The 21426-nt window shown below is 40.4% G+C and overlaps 1 protein-coding gene across 3 annotated transcripts in view; it reads left to right on the forward strand.

Annotated features, from left to right (window-relative positions):
* The first annotated feature begins 341 nt into the window (after positions 1-341).
* The window catches only part of DYM (dymeclin), a 210978-nt gene continuing 189893 nt past the window's right edge, over positions 342-21426 (forward strand). For all 3 annotated transcript variants that reach the window (XM_084224957.1, XM_084224955.1, XM_084224956.1), the window contains exons 1-2: positions 342-459; positions 11579-11756. In XM_084224957.1, coding sequence (XP_084081083.1) covers positions 11617-11756 — 140 coding nt within the window. In that variant the 5' untranslated portion in view covers positions 342-459; positions 11579-11616. The remainder of the gene's footprint in view (positions 460-11578; positions 11757-21426) is intronic.

A 21426-nucleotide genomic window follows, 5' to 3' on the forward strand; every position in this document is an offset into this window, starting at 1 on the left:
GCTCTGAGGTGTCCCTGGAGCCTTCTCTTGTGCAGGTGAGCAGCCCCAGCTGTGCCAGGCTGGCTCCAGAGCACAGGGGCTCCAGCCCTGGCAGCATCTCCGTGCCCTCCTCTGCACTGGCTCCAGCAGCTCCAGGTCCCTGTGCTGGGCAGCTCTGCAGATAGGGCCTCACCTGAGCCCAGGGACAGAGGAGCAGAATCCCGCCAGCCCCGCTGCCCACGCCGGGGGATCAGCCGAGGGCACGGGAGGAGTCATGGCCGCCCCGCCCGTCAGCAACTACAACTCCCGTGGTGCCCCGCGCGCCGCCCAACGCGGGCCTCGCGCACGCGCAGCGGGGCCGCGCCGGCGACGTGGAGGCGGGCGGGGACCGTGAGGGGCCGTGAGGGGACCCGGGAGCGGCACGGGCCGAGGCACCCCGCCACCGACCCCGCCACCGACCTCGGGCCCAGGGCACGGACGGTAAGCGCGGCCTCGGCGGTGCCATCGAGGGGCATGGGCGACGGGCGGACCCGGCGGCCGCCGGCTCCGAAAGGGGCCCCCGAGATCCCCCGGTTGCCCCGACGTCACCGTCCCCTCGTGGCGCGGGCCTGTGTCGCGATAGATGGAGGGATGCCTTGCGTAATTCGACACCGGCGCTGCGGAAAGTTGCCGGGGCACCGGCACCCGCCGTGTCCCCGCCCGGGCTGGGGCATCTCCCGGGATCCTTCACAGGGTTCCTGAGTTGTACCTGTGTCCCTTCGGGATCCAGGAATCGATTCCGCGCTAGGTCCCCTGGATGTCCTTGTGTCCCTTAGGGATCCAGGGATCCCTGCCAGGGTTCCCAGAATGTGCCTGTGTCCCTTTCCCCAGACCATGAGTGTTCCCTTACAGGAATCCTGTGATCCCTCAGGGTCCCTTAGATGTCCCTGTGTCCCTTTAAATGCGCCCAAGACTGGAAAGCCAAAGATTTATACTCGTTTTTTTTATATATGCTCTTGATATTTATTGTTCATGGCTAGATGATATATTGATTTATTTTCCGTCCTGTTCTTGACAGAGGCTTTTCTATTTCTCTGCAGCATCTCAGATCTCCTGGGGCTTACTCCTGCCTCCTCACTCCTACTACACTGTTTTTATACTTATGAATGGTAATATTTATCAAAAGTGAGGCATATTTTAGTTTAAAATTGAATTGGTATCTCACCTGAATTGCCGGGCTTTGCATTACCTCATATGCCTTCATGCCAAGCACTGTTTGTTTATTTATTTATTCTTTTTAATCTGTGCTGGGCGTAGGGAGTTCATGGGGCCATAATCTACTTTCTTCCCTCTCTTGTGCTGAGGGATAACATGCTGGGCTGCAGTTTTAATCATTGTAGGTATTTGCAGAAATAGGAAGCTGTTGATATTTCCATCACGAATCACTTTCGGAGTGCAGGGGAGTGGAAGGAGGCTCCTGGGTGGTTGGGTCCCGTGTCCCAACACAGGGTTGTGTAATCCCACATTGTGTCAATTCCCAACTGAAAAACGTTCTGGGTGCTCCAGCTGGGTCGACTAGGAAATTGCCATTTCTCCTTAGATTGCCAGGAGCTTGGGAGGGCCTCCTGCTGTCATTTCCATGGGCTGTTTTCTCTTTCCACTGCACCTGCATCAGCAGAGGCCCGTGGACAGCCCGGGGAATGATGAACCCAGCTCAGCACTGTCACCTGGCTGGAGCATCCCTCAGCTCCTCCTCTTACAGTCCCGTGCTGATGTTTTGCTAGCAGAGCTTCTAATCCCTCGTATTTCCTGCTAAATCAGTAAAAAAAGTACTTGAAGCAAATTACTGCTAAATGCAGATGGATCAGGTGGTTCCTTCCAGTGGTTTTATCAGATTAAGAGGAAGATTTGGAGATCATAGAATCCCAGACTGGTTTGGGTGAGAAAGGACATTAAGAATCATCCTGTTCCAGCCCCTGCCATGGGCAGGGACATCTTCTGCTATCCCAGGTTCCTCCAAGCCCTGTCCAGCCTGGCCTTGGACGCTGCCAGGGATCCAGGGGCAGCCACAGCTGCTCTGGGCACCCTGTGTGGGCACCTCAACACCCTCACAGCCAGGAATTCTTTCCCAGTATATCCAAACCTGCCCTCTGGCATTTTCTGACATGCCGTGTTTTTAAGATCTTAAGGTGTTTTTAACATGCTGATGACTGACAAAAATCACTAAAAGCAAGAAATCCTGTTTGGTGGCTGCTGAGCTGATGCCACAGTAGAGGATTAATGATTTTAACTGTACTGTTCAAAGTGTATTCTCTAGAGTGGGAAGTGTGTTGCACCTTGAAGTAATCCCACACCCTGGCAATTGTAACTGAATTTGCAGTGCATCCTGAAGATAGATGATATATTTTATATAATATATTAATATAATATTTTAATATAAACTATGATGTGTAATATAGTATAAAATTATTACATATACAGAGCAGATTGTCTTTCTGCATAACATGCTTTTTTATGTTGTAATTAGGTCTTCAGCTGTGAGAAACTTCAAAAGCAGAAACAAATAATCCTGTTGCAAAAATAGGGTTAATGCCAAAACTGTGGAAGAGCACAGATACCAAAATAGTTGTATAAGCTTTTACATATAGCAAAATATACTAATATTGAAACAAATGCAGGCCTTTTAATGAACATCAGAAGATCTGTTTGAAGCTTAAATTATCTTGAATTATCTTTTTGAAACATTACTTTGGCCTTTAGGCAGGTGTTACTTGCATCTGATAGTGAAATAGGGAGGAAATACTTGTGTGTAACTGTAATCTTAGCATCCCTTCCATATTGAAGCTACTTGATTTATTAAATCAGGCTACGTTTAGTCTGACTTGTGTCATATCCAACCCAGCTGTCCATTTCAATTATTGTAGAAACAATGAATTGATTTTTTAGGTAGGTATACGGAGGGGTTTTTTTAATAAATAGAGGGAAGGGATAAAGTCATCAAAGCATTCTCATATTGAACAAAATTTTCAATACTATAATACATCATAGATTATCAGGGAGTTGGTGTAAAACTGCTATTGAAAACCATTGCTGTGTTTGTAGTAATAAAAGCTCTTTTTGGCTCCTTTTGGCCACTGGAAGAAGATAATGTCAAACCAGCAATGTTGGTTCTGATGTGCTGTCTGTTCCTAATCTGCGAAGGCAGGTCTCAGTATGGGTTGTCTTGGTTTGTCTTTATTTGTCTTGGTTTGTCTTTATTTTTAAGCTCCATATCCCTTTGATATTCTTGTTTAAAGTTCAGTTTGTTGTTCTCATTTTATAGTTCCAGCACACCTGTCCTGGCTGGCAGCAGGAATCTCACTGGTGAGAGCAAACAAAACCTTCACAGAAATACCTGCCCACTGCAGAGAGTGGAGATAGTATTTGAATTTTCACTTCTTGAAACTTTTGAAAAATGTATCACTTACTTGTAATAGTTTTGTGACACGTGTTTTACACAGAAATTACAAGGTGTGCCTGACCCAGCCTTCTTCCTTTCTGACAGTGTTTACTAATGGGATTAAAGAATTTATTTCTGCATGTACTCCAAAAAAACACTAGCTGTATTTGAGTGCTGACCTTTTCTTAGGGGGTTGGATTGTAAGAGTAAGGATAGAGGTACCTTTCTTCATAATTAAATTTTTTCATAATTGTCTGCACACTACCTCTCCTCCCCTCTGTGACAGGATCTTTTTGTAAAACTGATGCTGTCATTCTGCTCTCAGATTGGTAGGCTTGGTGCAGTATTTATTTTATAACTTTTTAGATAGGAATTTCAACAGAAAAGTGATCTTTATAGTTTTTGTAGCTTTAAATTTTGTTAATGCTTGATAAATTTTATATGCAGAGAGGCTTTTGAATCTTTAGGGAGATTTGGCTACAAGTATCATGTTTTAGTATGGGTGTGTAATTGCCTGCACTAAAAATGAACAAAATTGAGGACTCCCTAATTGATCTTGTGGGATTTTGTATTAATGGACTAGAGATATGTTTTGTTGCATAAGTTGCCTTTTTGTAAATTGGACAAAGAAGACCTTAAATGCTCTAAATGCTTATTTACCTGTAAATAGGTAAATAGGACCTCTCTGAACTTCTTAATGGAAAGGTATTTCACATGCAGGATTCAGCAAAACCTCCTCAGAGAGGCTGGACATGTACCTTCTGCCCTGCCAGGGCATGGTGACTGGGGGAATAGAGGACAAAAAGCTTCATACAGACTAGCTGTGTCACTAATGGGTATGTGCTAATGGAAAGGCCAATACATGCTGGGTGGAAATAGGCTAATTTTGGGGTCTATTTTGCCACAAACCTGTATTTGCTTATTGGAGTTCGAGGCTATCACATAACTTTTTAATATTTTGTAGAGCACTCTGTATAAGAAGTTTCTGTTGTGAGGTGGGAGATTGGAGAGGCATTTTTGTGTAAATTATTTTTGATCTCTTACAACTGTAGAGAAAAACATCTTGAGCAAGGTTATCCTCCTTGTTTTTGTTCTCCTGTGAGTCAGTAGTTTCAGCTCAGGACACGGCTTTGAAGGCGACCTGTGAAGGTGACTAGTTGTTCACTTGAAGTAAGGTATTTTGAGATTAGTAAGTGGGCATCTACTTAACCAAATTACTAGATTTGGTGATCAGAAGTTAGCAGAGAGGACTGCCAGTATTGTGGATGTGAGAGATTATAGAGTGTATGAAAATGTGTTGGTTTTCTGAGGTGGCGCTGAGAAACACGATCAGTACATCTCAGTCTCATTTATAGAATGTAGGTTTTAATTTTTCTGTCATCTCCTTTCAGAACACTTTGTTAAAATGTGACAAACTGTGTAGGGTGAGCTGTCAAAGACAATAGCATCCCTTGTTGAGCAGTTTGGGGAAGCACCACAACATCCGGGCTCACTCACATTGGAATTCTTCTGCTTGAAATACTCTGCCTCACCATGAAGGTTTTGCAAAATCCCTTCTTCAGTTGTGAGCAGAACAACCGTACCGTAGGTGGGACATGAAGGAAGCAGATTGTGCTCTTCAGAATTAGGCTTTTATTGATGAATGACTCCCACAAAAATGTTGTGGAAAAGGAACTGGAGCAGAAAACACAGCATCGTCACTCATTTTTTCGGCTGCTTGCCTTCTCTGTGAGGGGCCTTCTTTGCCTGCAGTACATCTATTGAGATTGATGACTTCTGCTGTGTGCAAGTCTCTTTAGGCTTCAGTGGAACCCAGAAGGACCATTCTGATGACACTGCACTGCTGCTTGATTCAGGTCCTTACTGTGGAAGGGGAAGGCACTAGAACAGAGCAAGAGAACTGAAAGAGATGCTGTGTATGCTCATCCAGCTGAGTAAACAGTAATTTATATTGAGATCTGCCTAAAGACCTTAAGATGGTTTTGGTTTTTTTTTTTTTGTATTGCTCTTGTTCTTAGGCATTGTGGGGACCACTTCATAATTCTGTTGCATTTCTTACTGCCATCTAAAAGTGCTTCTGTCCTGATGTGCTGAGCTTTACAGGAAGACGTTTTGGTACCTGATGAATAGTTAGTGTGCTGGTCTAGTGGAAAGATAGGTTAGAGGGTTGTATCCCTGACAGTGGTCATCAAACTTGGCAGTGTCTGAGAAATAGTGGGTAGAGGAGAAACACAGAATTATCTAGAAAGCTATGAGAAATGGTATTGGTCCCCAAGGTGCAAAGATAGACCCTGTCAGCCAGGTTCTCTAAAAGAGCACTTATTTTGTGTTTGTCACAAAAGCATCTTGTTTGTCTGCTACTTCTCATAAAACTGTGGTTTTTGTGGTTTTGGTGGGTTTTTTTCTGGGAGGAAGGGGATTTGGTATGTATCTGAACAGTTTCAGCATGCAAAAGTAAAAGGGCTGGGTAAAGGGAACTGAAGAAAGGAGTGAAAGGAGTGGTTGCCAAAAAGGCAGTAGAAAAGGGGAGGAAAATTACAAATCAGTGTAAAGTGAGCAGAAACAGGCTTTCCTGCATAACTCATTCACTTAAAAACAGTAGGAAGCTTTTCTAATTGGTCTTGAAGGATGTGTTTATTCCATTCTGAAATCTCCCAGGCTGCTTGGTTGTGGCTAATTGGTGTATCAGAGAAGGTGAATTTTTAATAGTGGTTTGATACTGTTTGAAGATTGCTAAGAATTAAGTTATAGCTGGAATGTTCAGACTCATTAACATGCTTTAAAAACAAAGACTATTTCAATGCTCTTTTCTGATCTAAAATGGCAAGAATTCCTGAAGTCTGAGAATTGTAAAGATTTTTTTCGTGAAGTTCTCTTTTACTGACATGAATTGTTATTTCCAGGTATTTCTGAATCATTCGTTTTGCTTAGCAAAATCTTACCAATTTAATTGGTAAATTAAATTCTTACAGTTTTGGACCTCTTTGTGTAAAAATTACTGAGTGATCTCTGAGTAGGAATGAAGTATTTGCATAACTGCTTCTTGTCTTTGTAGATAGGAATTGTAGAGAGACAGAATCTCATTTCTTGGGGGATTTTTTCAGCCTTTTTAACAGCACCAAAACTTCCCCAAAACAGTTCCCCGAGCAGTGCAGGTAAATAAACACTTAACATGTCTGGAAAGCTGCAAAGTTGTTCAGAGAAATTGAGGCTGCCCCATCTGTGGAAGTATTCCGGGTCAGGCTGGATGATGCTTGGAGCAACCTGGGACAGTGGAAGGTGTCACTGCCCATGGGAGGGGTGGAAAAGGGTGGCCTTTAAAGGTCCCTTTCAAAACAAACCATTTAATGAGTCTATGAAATATTACTGTAACACGAGTGAGTAGTCAGAATTCAAATATATTGTGCAGACAGTAAAATTCAAATATTGGAGCTGAACAATACATACTGTTAATTTAACTTCTCTGTTTTCTATTGTATGGAGAATTATGTCTAAATATATTGCAGTAGTCTCATACCTCTGTGGCAAGATTTATCTTGGGGTTTTGTGGGATGCTTAATGTCTCATGGGTGAAAGATGGTCTGAAACTTGCAGTTCTTGGATACAAATAGGAATCACCCAAAAACCTCAGTGCAGTGCTTTAATAATACTGAATGAGCAGCATTACATCCATGTTCTCATCTTTACAGTGATTGTGGCGCCTTTGCTTGGAAAGAAAACAATGTCCATAGTTCATAAAGCTGCAAACTATAAAGGTAACCAGAGTCCTGCTATGTATAGAAATTAAATTTTTGTTAGGTTTTAAGATGTTTTCACTATTTTCATGTAATTGTGTTAAGGACTCAATCTAGTGGCCAGATCTCAGATGACATGTATAGAAATGAAATTTTGGTTAGGTTTTAAGATGTTTTCACTATTTTCATGTAATTGTGTTAAGGACTCAATCTAGTGGCCAGATCTCAGATGACATTGTAAAATCATGTGCATGACCATCTCAAATTCTTACACTTTAAAGCAGTAATTAAAAGAAAATCCCACAGATATACGTAATCTATATTATTCAAGATGTCTGCAGACTAAGCCAGATGATCATGGCAACTGTAATTTTGGAAGGGGGCAGCTGGCTGTACTGGACAGAGAAAATTCCAGCATTAGCAATTAAGTTGTGAGACCAGTAGGAGATATAATTCTGAAAGGAACTCCAATTACTTGTCTAAACTTGTTTAAATAGAAGATAGATAGAGGATGACAAATTTTTTCCCAAGTTCAACAGTACACATCTGTACCTTGAGTTACCCTTAGGAGCTCACACATGCATCTATGTATTGCTGAATTGGTTTTGACTTTCTTTCAGATGAAAAATTATATTCTTGTAAGCCTTGTTAATAGTTAATACTAAAATCTTCTAGAAGAAAAAGTAAACTTAGGATTTATACCTACCCCTAGCAATATGAGATTGAAATAAGTCCTGATGTGCAAAACAAACTCCCTTGTGTTGCTCTAAAGCCTCTACTGCTGCATTATGGAGCCAAGTTCTGGGGCTAAACAGATGCTGGATTTAATAGAGAATGACACTTGCAGACCAGGCTATGATTCTTTGGTGGTGTAATAATACTGAGTTAAACTAAATTAGTTGCTAGCAAGTTGTGTCTGGGGTTTTTTTTTGGGGGGGAGGGGGCGGATAAGTAGATAGACTTTTTGTAAAATCTTATTTTAATGAATTGTGCATTTATTTATTTAACGTATTTCAAGGAAAAGGAAGTCAGATTTCGTTGGTAATTTGCTGATAGAGTGAGGACTGACTTTTCTGGGGTGAATTTCCTGTGATTTGGTGTTTACTGGGGCTGTCCCACTTAGGCATGTGAGGAAGCACAAGTTATTTAACCTTGTTTTTTGCAGTTTCTTTGAGATCCCCTGGAGCAGCCTTTCCGTGCAATGGGGGCTGTTATGATATTGAAAGAAAAATAGTGGATAAATAAGTAAATGTTTTAAATACTGCTTAAAACATACTATTGTAAATCTGTTTCAAGTACTGATGAACCTTTTATACTATCCAATAACTTGAACCTCTACTGTCTTAACCAGCATGCAGGCACAGAGGCAGTGCCTCTTAATCAAAAGCGGTATGGACATTTAAGTGGTTACGTGTTTTATCTGAGTGATCTTCTCAGCTCAAGGCAGCTGTTTATAAAAGAAATATTTGATTTGACTGCCATTTAATTTAATATTATTTAGTAGCAGCTGAATTGGAAATGTGTTTGAGATCATGACTAGCATGTAATCAGCTAAGCTAAAGCATTGAGGTTAATATGTTCGTGTTGTTAAAAAATGCCTGGAAATTAAATGTTGATTTTTTTTTTTTCTATTTTAAATTATTTGTAGACATTTTTCCTGTAGAATATTCATGAACTCTGAAGAGAAGACTTGTTTCCTGGGTCATTTGATGGCTGGAGTTCCTCAGAAATGTCTTGCATATGTAAAGCAGGGCCTCTGGTTCAGATTGTAGGAGCTGAAGGTGCTCAGGCTGTGTCATGAAGTCATTGCAGAGCACTTCATCAAGCTTTGGGATAACACAGGTTCCTGATGTAAGGAGTTAGCTTTGTGTGTCTGTAAGTGTAGTCATCTACAGGAAGGATCAGTAGAACTTGCTGAGGGTTTTACTTCAGAGGGGTGTAGTGAGTGTAATGTACTTAGGAGAGGAGAGAAATCACCTGGGCTATAAAAGAGAGAAAAAATCTGTGTGTTTGTTTGATTGCTCCAGGATTTGTTCGCTCTTGAATGAGTGGAAGTCAAAGCTTGCCAAGTCTCCTTATCTACAAACTACTGTCAGGTATTTAAAGCTCAAGCAAGCAGGATTATTTTGATATTTGAATGGCTTGATATTTATTTCATTTAGAGGAGAAAATAATCAGCCAGTCCCTTATTTTACTGTCACTTTGGAGAAGATTTGTGGAATGAATAATATTCTCTGCAGTTTGGAGGGATCCAGCTGGACATTAGGGTAGGAGGGCTTGCAAGGGGCTCCACAGTTTGTCATGTTGCTTGGGAGCATGGCTGTGGAACTGGGCATGTTCTTGGGCACTGTGATTTGACACTGACTTTAAAAACAGACAATAAAATTTTGCTAAGACTTGCTATTAAAGCCCTTTTTGTTCTGGATTTTGTCTTAATGGTATTGAACCTGCTGGCATGCCGTAGGAAATCTGGAAAGCAAGCATGACTCCTTTTCCGGAATTAGCTTGAAACCTGTTCCAGTTGCTGTCATATTTCTGGGAAGGTGGTTTAAATGTGGAGGGCTTTGGGAGCTGCAGTGAACTGTCAGAGTATCTTGTAAATAGAGAATATGGTGACTAATTTTAGGAGAACAGGATAAGGGTTTTGGGCACTGTCAGTACTCTGGCATGGAGAACTCAAGAGTTCCAGGTGAAGGTGGAGGCATTTGAAGGTAGGGCTCCAGCTGCCTCTTGATTCTCTTCACCATTAGTTGTTTTGTCTTGGAGCAAGTAAACTGGAAGACATAAGAATGGGAACTTGAAGCAGACAGAGGCTAGACTTGTTTTTTCTCCCAGAAATAAAGGTTTAAATGTAGGGCCTTTAAGCCATTTAAAGGGACTGGGTTTATGTCAAAATATAGGTCCAGGGTCAGCAGCATCATTGTTGGCTTTTGCAGTAGTTGAACGTGTGCAAACATGTCAGGTTGGACAGGGCTTGGAGCAACCTGGTCCAGTACAAGGTGTCCCTGCCTATAGAGTCTCCTACAACTAAAATTTAGAAAATAATTACCATTTTCCTTTTTTTTTTTTTTTTTGGTTAGGATCTCACATTTAAAGATCTTAAAGATCTCTTTAGTGTTTTATATTCTACTCTATGACTGTGCTGGCCCTTTGTTGTTTCTGTACTTTGCAGTTGCTCTAAATCTCAAATATGAATTCCATGATGGCTGCTAATGTTACAGCTTTTTGTTTGTTTCTAGTAAGCTTTCTTCATATTTACACAGTTCTTTATTAATATTAATTGCTCTAAGAAGTGTCTTTTCTGGAAAAAATTGCTTTTGCGAAGTTGATGAGTTTAAGAGTATCAGTATGGTCCCGATCCTTATATCTGATATCTTGTATCTGATACTTTGCATCTGTATCTTTGTAGAAAACAAGGTAACAGTTGCTGCTGGGTAATAGCTTACATCTTCTGGTACAGATCTGTTCTTATGTCTTATGCCAGCTCAGGAGCGAGTATTTAGGTTACAGTTAATGTTGCACAACACTTTTATCTTGATGGTGATGCCTTTTTTCATACAAACTTTTAAACCAATTAGTCATGGTTATTTTGTCCCAAGAGGTAGAAGTTCATTGAAGTTGATGCCCTGGAAAGATGTGAAGTCCTTGGGATCATACCTGGCACATCGTCGATAGCATTGTGTTGGTTCTCTTAGTTAATTAAATTCTTTATAAAAATGAGAAGCAGCATGAAGATTTAAAACTTCTCATTCCTCACACAGATTGAGTACAACACATATAATAAGAGGGTTTGGAGTGCCAGCTGTTTCAGCATTCCATCAAAAAGAAGTTGCGTTTCTGATGTGTTAATTTTATGACTCTTTCCCATTGAAGTAGTTGCCTGGAAGGAACCATGTTATTTTACAGAGGTCTGGAGATTCATGTATGGTCAGTAGTACCTTTGCTTACTTGATAACAGCATGATAAGAGCTGCGCTTACTCTGGAAAGGCAGGAACTTTAAAAGTGTAGATCATTGGTGGCAAGCAGGAATTTGCTGCATCTTTACAGAAATATTCAGCTTTGAAAACATATTTCTGGATAGTCTGTCAGCTTGGCACTCCCATTAAAATTCTGAATTCTGTTCTTGTTATTTTCCCCACTGCTAGCAGCCTTTTCACTGATATAGCTGTGAAGCAGTGTTCTTGCTGAGTATAATTTATTAAAATACAAGTGAGATGATGACTGAAGGAATAGCACAAAACTTATCTTTCTTGACCAAAGATATTATAGCCCAAAGTTTGCTGAAAGGAAATCTTTCTAATCTATTCCTATGTGCCTGATTCCTACATCTCAGTAATTTTTCAAGGAGGTGATCTAAAGCTTTACTGGTGGCTAACTCAGGGTCTGCATATTCCTTATTTGTGCAAAAGACTTAAAATATTTCTTTCTTCTTTTTTTTTCTCAAAGAAATGAAAATTTAGAAAAACCTTTGCCATATAAAGAAGATGGGAGCGAATAGCAGCAGCATCAGTGAGCTTCCAGAAAATGAGTACTTACAGAAACTGTCAGGATCAGAGCCCATCTCTGAGAATGACCCGTTCTGGAATCAACTTCTGTCTTTTAGCTTCACCACTCCAACAAACAGGTAAGAGGGTGTTGAAGAGCTGGCTTTGATAATATGTTTATAGAAGTGACCAGTCTGAAAGCAAATGAGTGGTTATGTTAATTATTCCTGTTTTAGGTAGCAGAGGAATAAATGCCTTTGTAAAATAGGCTGTTGTTTCTAAGTTTGGAAGCGCCTTCCACCACCTCTTCCCTTCCTGTGGGTTTCTTTCTTCTTCGTAATAGCTGTAATTGCTATTCATTGTCCTGGTAAAGATCAGAAATAGGGTCTGTAGTGTTGGGGGAGCCTTTTTTCCTCGTTGTTTTAGGAAGCTTTCTTTTCCTTTGGTGTAGTCTTTGGATTGACTGGATTTGCTGAAGATTCCAACATTTGATGTTTCCTCTCAATTTAGAGTGAATTGTACTTCTTGCATGATTTAATTGTAGGTTAGCTTTTGAGTGGCTTAGTCTGTATGGCTTTTTTTTCACCTTCTTTGCATCTTAAAAAGAAATTTGGTGTGTATTCTCCATAAAAATATTTTCTAAACACCTAAAATTCAAGCTTTGAATGCTTTTTCATTCCAGAAAGGGGTGTGGCTATAAATAAAATCAGTATTTTTTAGAGGATACACAGCACGTCTCCAGAAGTAGAGAATTTAAGTTCTTGTAACTTCTATTAGCCCAACTCCATTTCTAAATTCCTTGGCCTATGTGTAGATTATCAGTCTTACAAGAACAATCTGATATTAATATCTTGAAGTGTTACTTAAACTATTTTTTCAGTTTTCAGCATAAAACTGGTGCTTCTCTGTAAGTAAAACTTCAGGCAACTGAAATGGAAAATGGTTAAGGTAAATAACTGGGAAGCATTTACTAGGTGCTATTTTTGTAGAGAGGGAGGAGGAGGAGTAAGTATTTTGGCTTCTGCCTGGAGAGAATATCCAGAGGTTAGGAAGAAGGGACAGTGTTGTGGAGGGCTGTAAAGATGGTAAAGGGCAGTATGGAATTGGGAGTGTGCAAACAAGCAGTTGTGTTTCCTCTAAGTTCCCTGAAGACAAGATTTATTTACAGCCTACCCATGACTAATAAGATTGACAGTATTCTAAGAACTTATATAATACTCTGTTGTTTGGGTTAATAATAATTACATATAAAACCCCACCAATTTCTTTTGGCTGTTTTATTTTTCTTTATTCTACCTTGAAAGTTAAGGAGTTTTTCTTAGCTTGTTTTGCAGCTTTTTTGTGCCTGTTTTATGAAATTCAGATCCATTGCAGAGTGAATTAGTTAAAAAAAAATCCCAAATCAACAAAGCAAAAACATAACCAAACAAAAAAACCTCAAGCAAGAAACATAATTAAAAAGACAAGAAGTCAAATAAAATGATCCAAATGCAGGTTGAAAGCTTTAATTAGCTGAACACCAGATGGTGCTCTTGCCTGGGAGCTAGAGAAGAAATATTTTTAGAGACATCTTTTCTGCAGCTTAGTATTGGAAGGAAACAGAAATTTCCCATTTATTGCATCTACCTGAGACAACCATTGGCAAGTGAAATCGGACTATGTTGGCTGCTCAGCACCCTCAGCATTTGTCTATATCAGATAACCTTGCCTGCAGGAATGGAACAATAGAGGTCAATGTCAATTTCTGAGGTTGAAATCTTGAAAATTACCAAGTTAACTCTTCTTTTAATGAGGTGTGTCAGGAGCAAGATGCTTGTTTGTGATTTGTGGAAAGGAGCCAGTTTTCACCAGTCATACAGGACAGAGTTTTGCAGTTTTCATCTCTTTTTAATTGACTTCTTCTGGTTTGTTGCAAAACTAGTGACTATTTGCAAGTATTATTGAGAGCTGTTTAAGTGTTTTGTGTTGGTTTTTTTCTGAAGGCAGTTGGTGATGTTTCAGACTAAAAGATCTGTTTCCTGAAGTTTTTGCAAAGATGGGACTGATGTGATCCCCAGGGAGAAGAGGGCTGTCTTCTCTGGGCGCTGCTTTGGACATAATTCTGTTCTACATATGTCAGTACCATAGGGGAGTAGGCAGAGAAAACCATTAGAAGAGAATGTGGTAGAAAAGTTCATGTTGGTAGAAAAAACAATCAGCTAAACCCGAGTTATCCAAGCAAAAGCCAGCAAGGTGGGGAAGTGGTGGGGCTGGGGTAGATCTACTCCTTTCAGCAACAGATGCCCAGCAAATTTCCCTTGTTGTCAAGAAGCATTGGCCATAGCAAGGAAACAGTATCTGCAAGGAAGAATTCCAAGGGAAATCTGAATCAGTGTGTGTAAGAAAGTTTGTGGGATTTTTAACACTTTTCCATGTATGCTTTTTCTAGTTAGGAACTTGAGACTAGTGCTTTGCTTTACAGAAGCTGTTCCAAGTTAGTCCAGGTGCTGTAGATCCCAGGTGTTGGACAGAGCTGGATCTTCTGTGGAACAGTAGTCTTTGTGCCTTGGCTTGAGAGGTGGGGAATTACTGTCTTGCTACTTCAAGAAACATGAATACATGATACCAGATCTTAAAATAGCACCACTTTCTGAGCTCTGCTGTCTTCATTTTCTTATGCTTTTTGTGTCTTTGTATTTCTTTATTTGTCCTTGTTTTGCTTTTCTCTCTTTCCCCTTTCAGTTTGGTTGAGCTCTTCCTCCTTTTATCCATGTCTCATCTTCGTGGTTCTCTTTTTTGTTTTTTTTTCTGACCTCCACCTGACTGAATGGGTTAATCTCTCTTTTTCTGATTCCATGTGAAATTGTTTAGCATTACTCATTCCTCAGCCATGCCTTCTTTACTGGGTTTTATTTTTTCAGTCCTGTTGACTTTCTGATCTGTTTCTGTGAAGAGCACAAGGTAGTTTTCTGTATGGAATAATTAGTTTCTGTATGGGAAAATTTGCCAAATACCAGTGCTGCCGAGTGCAAAGTTGCTGTATCTCTGTCAGCAACATTAATGCAAGATGCTCTTGCCCTTTCACAATCTCTTCCAGTGTTTATATTGTTCTTCTGCAGGTTTAATTAGAAGCTAATCAATCTGGAAAACGCAGCAGAAGTGTTTATTTTTTCAGCCAAGATAATTCTCTACAGTGAATCGTAACTTGCAACCACAAAACAATTCTGGCATGATGAGGGATTGACTTTTTGGGGCACAGCAGCCTATTGAGCTAAAAGGTGGGATTGCTTAAACCTGCTCTGCCATCCAAAAATGAACAGGAGAATGTGGTCAAAGCAGAGCTTGCTGTGAGGAGTCTTAATATTCTGCCTTCCTAGGCTGCTTGTTCTTCCTCTCATACTGTTGATTTTCTTAATAATTAGGCAAATATTAAGAGTGACTGTCAGCTGTCAGTAATCAGAAATGAGCTGATGGTGAATCCCTGCTCTCTGCCTGCGACTCCCCTGGCATGAGCAAATACTAACAGCCAGAGCCAGCCTGGATATCTGGCACGTAAAGAAAGCCACTGGGTCCTTTCACAGCCTAGGAGTGAGACTAGATAAGTGGTACAAACATAAATGACAGTCTAAGGAACAGCTTCCAGCAGTTTAGTTTTAGGTTGCCTCACGCTTTTCACTGTAAAAGGTTTATTGCAATATAATCTTCCATAAAGCAGATCATGCGTGCTAAGCAGGTACTGCTAAGGTGTCTGCTGAGGCATTTCTGCTTTCAGCCATCAGGAAGTACTTGGTACTCCAGTTTCACACTCCTGCATATTCATGGTTTTTTTCCTTCACAGGTCCTTATTTGTTGCACAGAATGGATTTGTGGGACCTTAATTAAAATCTGTATAAATCTCCCACTTCTACACTTTAGGTGACTACCCTATCAATCCAATAGTGTTTGGTTATTGGAAAAATTAAATACAGCTTCTCTGGATGATTTTTTAGTTACTGTCAGGATTAAGAGCTATGAGGTTTGCTTTGGAGTGTTAGCTCTCAGTCTAGGCAGACTTTGTGTTTGTCTGGCTTTTCTGTGATTTGCTACCAAGAATGCAGCCTCCTCCTTAGTGGTGGTATTAGTTACAATTATTTTCTGATGGAAAACTTAAAGTTAACTAAAGCAGAACTTGCTGAAAATCATGTGCTTAATATTTACTCTTCTGCTTTGTTCCTTCCCCAGAGTTATTAATGAATTGGTGGTTCAAGAATAATGTGCATGGGCCTTTAATGGAAAGACATAGAGATGGGAAGCTTTTATGTTTCCTTAACATGGTACATTTTTTTAATGGTACAATAAATCATATGCTGCCTTATACTCTTTGATGTCTGTCCTCCAGCTACTCCATTAAAATCAGCATTCCCACAGTATAAATTTAGTCAATGGGCTGGTTCTTCTGTTTTGCATTCAATGGCAAAGAAAAAAGGCCTTGCTATGAGGAAAAAACCTGTCAGGAAAACGCTTGTTTTGTTTTTTTTTTCCCCCTCCTATTTTAGAGGGGTACTTGTCTGCTTTGGTTTTGGTCTTTTTCTTACCATACTAAGGGCAGGTGTTGTGATGTGAATGTGTTTATAATTGCAGCTTCTGGGCAGAATGCTTTCTCTTGTTATGTGGAGATACTTTAAGAGAAGCCACTGCAACTTTGAAACATCTTCTATTATGGTGCTGTTAAAAGAAAAGCAGATAAAACCGCATTCTTCAAAGTTGTCTGCTGCCAGGAAACAATCTTCACTGTCTTAATAATTATGGTTTTGCTGAAGACTGATTGTTAGTAAATTTAAAGTAAGGCAGGTAAATTCAACCATTTTAAAATAGTCCTATTTATAATGCCACTGTTATGGGTTTTTTCCTTTTTCTTTTTTCCCTTCCTTTTCTTTTTGGAAGTAATATTTTTTACAAAAACATCCTGCTGATGGCAGGTTCCTGCTTTTTGGTTATAAGAAGCCAGAAATAAAAATCCATTCTTTGGAAACAATGAAATTTTATTGATTAATAGACTGCTCAATTTGCCATTCTTTCTCATCTCTACTGAAAAGAGGTTTTCTTACAGAAAACTAACTTCCTGATGAAGAAACTCTGGACTGTGATGAGTGATTGCAAGCATAAAGTGATTAAATCCCAAAGAAATAATGATTATCCTTGTTTACTCTTTACTTTCACCACTGATGTGTGATAGCTGCAGTCACACAGATGCTGCCTGTGTCTAGAGCAGCTTTTAGTGACAATTGGTATGCAAAATATTCTTATTACATGGTGTTAAGGTGTTACAGAAAATAATCACTGCCGCTGTAAAACCTCTCCTGTTCAGATACCTTTAAAATAAACCAAGACAAACCAATTTTCTTTAAACATAGCTGTGCTGACAAGGAAGCAAATTTCACAATATTAATTTTAGTTTTGCTGAAGTCTGTGGGCTTAACCTCTACATAAAAGAAAAGCAAATAAAATAAAATATTTTTTTCTTTTATTAAGTACTTTGAAAATCTGGCCATCAGATCACAGCATGAGGGAGGAACTTCTGTGAAGCTTGGAATTTTTTCCTAAAGTGTGTGGGAAGCAACCATGCACCTCACAAATTTGCTTGTATCCAAGTGAGCCAGTAAAGTCTGTATAGTTAAGAATATTCTACTTTGAATTAATTCTCTTTGCCCCCTATGTTCACAGCCTGTTTGAATCCCCACATCAGGTGGTACCTTTTGTTCATTTCTTGGAAACCGTAGAACTGGTGAATATGTAAATATGTACTGCTCTTTGAAAGCGAGGTGGTTCAGTGCAGGTTGTGCTAGTTGAAGTACGTGTGCAAACTCTCCTAGGTCACTGTGATCCTACTGTTAAAGGCCTGTGGCTTGAAGCTGGTGTCACAGAAGCCCAGAACAGTTTGAGTTGGAAGGGATCTTAAAAATCATCCCATTCCACAGCCCTGCCATGGGCAGGGACAGCTTCCACTATTCCAGGTTGCTCCAGGCCTTGTCCAACTTGGCCTTGGACACTTCCAGGGATCCAGGGGCAGCCACAGCTGCTTTGGGCAACCTGTTTAAGGGTTCTAACACCCTCAGAGTTTGTTCCCTGTGCATGTGACTGGTTTCCATAGAGGTGTCTTGTCCAGGGTAGAGCTTCCTGGATGTTAATGTAGTGCCTGGGTTTCTCCTGCCATCAAGCAGAGCCATCAAGCAGCAGGCAGAGTTGACTTTTCATACTCACCGCCTTTATTGCTAGCAATAGATAATCTGTTTCAGATTGCAAGTATACCAAATGTTTCTCATAGAGCAGGGGATATTTTACACTCCTTCCTTAAATAATCTCTCCTTTACTTTTATGTGTTCTAACCCATGTCACCAAGTGCTGCATCCACATGGCTTTTAAATTCCTCCCATGATGACAACTCCACCACTGCCCTGGGCAGCTGTGCCAGAGCTGGACAGCCCTTTCCATGAAGAAATTTTCCCCAATATCCAAGCTGAACCTCCCCATGTCCATCCTGAGGCCATTCCTTCTCCTCCTGTCCCTGTTCCCTGGGAGCACAGCCTGACCCCCCGGCTGTCCCCTCCTGTCAGGAGCTGTGCAGAGCCACAAGGGCCCCCCTGAGCCTCCTTTGCTCCAGGCTCAGCCCCTTCCCAGCTCCCTCAGCTGCTTCTCATCAGACTTGTGCTCCAGACATGTATTTGACAGATATTTGACAACAGGGCAGTCCGTATTCCTCAGGTGAGAGTTCTAATTCAGGTGAGAGTTCCAGTTCAGAGAAAATTGGAACTTTTATGTGATCAGTGCAGGGAAGGAGCCTCACTTTATCAGTCTTTGCTCTTGTTAGGGCTGAAATACAATTCAAGTACTTATTAGCAGTGTTCTCTGTGGCTTAATGAAAGAACAGATGTTTCAGTGTTGAGTTTCCATTTTTACATTCATTCATGAACCAGATGTTATTTCCACAGGGACTGTAGAGAAAAGCTGGAACTACAGTTGGTTGTACCGTTTCTTTTGTGCCACCTTATGAATCTTGGCTCTGGCATCATCTACCCAAATCTTAATGTAATTTACCTTCTGTCTCTTTACTGCACAAGAAATTCCCAGACAGCTTTTTTTTCCATGTCTCTCACTTCTCCTTCTTGCCCAATCAAAGGAAAGAAAGTCACTGCTAAGTTTGGCCCATGGTACTTAGGGATAAGCTGCTATTTTTTTGTACCCCTCCACGATATTGTCTCCATGAGTCCATCCCTGGGGATTTATTTCAGTGCTGTGTGTCTATTGGGGTGGTATTTCTGCTGTAATTCCCCCTCACTAGGTGTTTTGTTTGAGTGAACTGAAATTTTGCAGTAGCTGTTGCCTCATCTTGAGTGTGACAAAATTCACTTTTGTGTTCTTGCTGTATGAATAAGAGGCAGTGGGCTGTAGTTAATTTTTAACATTTTAGTATGAAAAAGAATTACTATAGTATTAAAAGCTTTGCTGAAGATCTGAAAGCCTTGTTTGCTTTGCTACTGGTTTTGATCCTGGCAACTTGTAGAAACTAAACAACTCTGCGGAATTTTTTTGAGGACTTTGTGTGGGTTTTAATAACTCAAAACAGAAGAAAAAAATCTGTAGGAATGCTATACTTTGAAACCTAACCTTAGAAATTAGGGAGAAAATGAACCATAATTCAAAGCTGAATGTCTGCATTTAGGGTTTAAATCCTGGAGCAATTACAATAACCACTCTGACTATATCCCCAGGATCTTTGGATAGTGTGAGGGGTCATGTTGTGTTACATCATGATTTTTCAGTACCTAAAACTCTCTACTGAATTGTTGTCCATTGTAATACTCACCCTCCCTGCCAGGTCTTGGGAAGGAATAAATCCTGATGACAAGCAGCCAGCTGGGCAAATTTAAAAGTTTTTGTTTTTTTAAAAAGTGTAAGGTCACACAGACCTAGAAAACTGTGTTGTCCATAGTTGCTGGGGGCGTGCTGGTGGTTCTTGCTCAATACCATTTGTTTTTAATTACTCTGCATGTTTGTAGTGCTGGAACAAGAGACCACCTTTGAGACCAAGCCTAATGTTTTTAAAGTATATATCAAAGTGTAAGTTTGTTCTTTCTGAATCTTGTGTTTCAAAGCAGTTTGTAAGAGAAGAATGAATGCTGGTAATTGATATCAGGACAAGCCAATCTGCGTAATCTAAAGTTGTCTTAGGATATTCAGCTGTAGGTGAAGAGCTGTCTCAGCTGTCAGCTCACTGCACAGTAAATTAGTCTGATATACAAGAAAATTTGCAGGCATCTTAAAACTTAATTTGATGTCCCTATCTTGAATAGTTTCCTGTTGAAGGGTTTTGAAATAATTTTTTTGACTGCTCTTTCTACAGTATCTTTTAGTCCTCATGAGTTGGGGAACCACTCAAACTCCACAGCTTCCAAGAGCATTGCTCCACAGGGTTTTCAGCACTGGAGCTGGTTTAGCAGCTTCCCACACAGCACCACTGATAATCTCAGGTTGATGCAACAGTGTACTGTAAACTGCATTACCGTATAAATTTAAAAGGATTATGTTATGACTGCAAGTGTTGAACTAAATTTTTTGACTGTCCTTTAATTTTTTGAACTTCAGACGTCCCTGAAGGTCAGGCTATATGTTCAGCATGTATAGAGACTTTACCATCTCTTCCAAAACACTGAGCAGCAGATATGATATGTTCATATGTTCATGATATGAGCAGTTCATGATATGACAAGAGGTGATCATTTTAAACTAGAAGAGGGTGGATTCAGACAATATAGAAGGAAAAAGTTGTAACGATGAGAGTGGTGGAAGAGGGTGCCCTTTAGTTATTAATATTCATATTGCTCAGTGTGGCATTGAACACAGTATCTGATGATTTGTCTTGTTTTCCCATCTGTTGAGGATGTTTTTGAAGATCAGTTACTCTGCAGAAATATGTGTTTGACGCAGCTGGTGTGGTTTCAGTGCTTGTTGTCAGGTTTTGCTTTAGTGCTTTATTGTTCTTTTCAGATAATGTTTTTCTGAGGCATATCATGAGGCAATTAATGAAGTTAGGAACAATTTGCTGCATTTGATGTGATTTTTGCACTAGTATAATAACATTGGTTAAAAGGAAAGAGCTGGTTAGCTTGAGGTTAAAAGTCAGATTGAGGTTTCTTTTATTCATGTTTTTAAAAGTGCGTCATTTCATGTGAAATTTCTTGTAAAAAATTTCAAGTTCTTTCTGTAGGCTGCTGTTCTATTTGTATTTTCGGTAACACCAGACTGAGCATGGCAGCACTGAAGCTTCAAAACTAGCAGTAATAAAATGCTCATGGAATCACAGAATCGTTCAGGTTGGAAAAGCCCACGAAGACCGTGGAGTCCGACCATTCCCCAGCACTGCCAAGGTCACCGCTGAACCCTGTCCCCAGGTGCTACAACCACACAGCTTTTAAATCCCTCCAGAGATAGGGATTCCACCACTGCCCTGGGCTGCTGTGCCAGGGCTGGACAGCCCTTTCCATGGAGGGATTTTCTCCACTATCCAACCTAAATCTCCCTTAGCGCACCTTGAGGCCATTTTCTTTCATCCTGTCCCTTGCTCCCTGGGAGAAGACACTGACAGAATTTCACTCGGATAGACATTTCACTTTTGAATATTAGTTTCCTTTTTTATAATTGCTGTGCTTCAAAAGAATATTGCATTGGCTGATGTTAGGATGATAGAGCATTGGAATGAGTTGCTCAGATAGCTTGTGGGGATACTCAAAAGCCACCTGGACACAGTCAGGAGCTGCTGGCTCTAGGAGATCCTGCTTGAGCAGGGTGGTTGGA

The sequence above is a fragment of the Fringilla coelebs genome (genome assembly GCF_963513975.1).
Source record: "Fringilla coelebs genome assembly, chromosome: Z".
Classification (NCBI taxonomy): domain Eukaryota; kingdom Metazoa; phylum Chordata; class Aves; order Passeriformes; family Fringillidae; genus Fringilla; species Fringilla coelebs.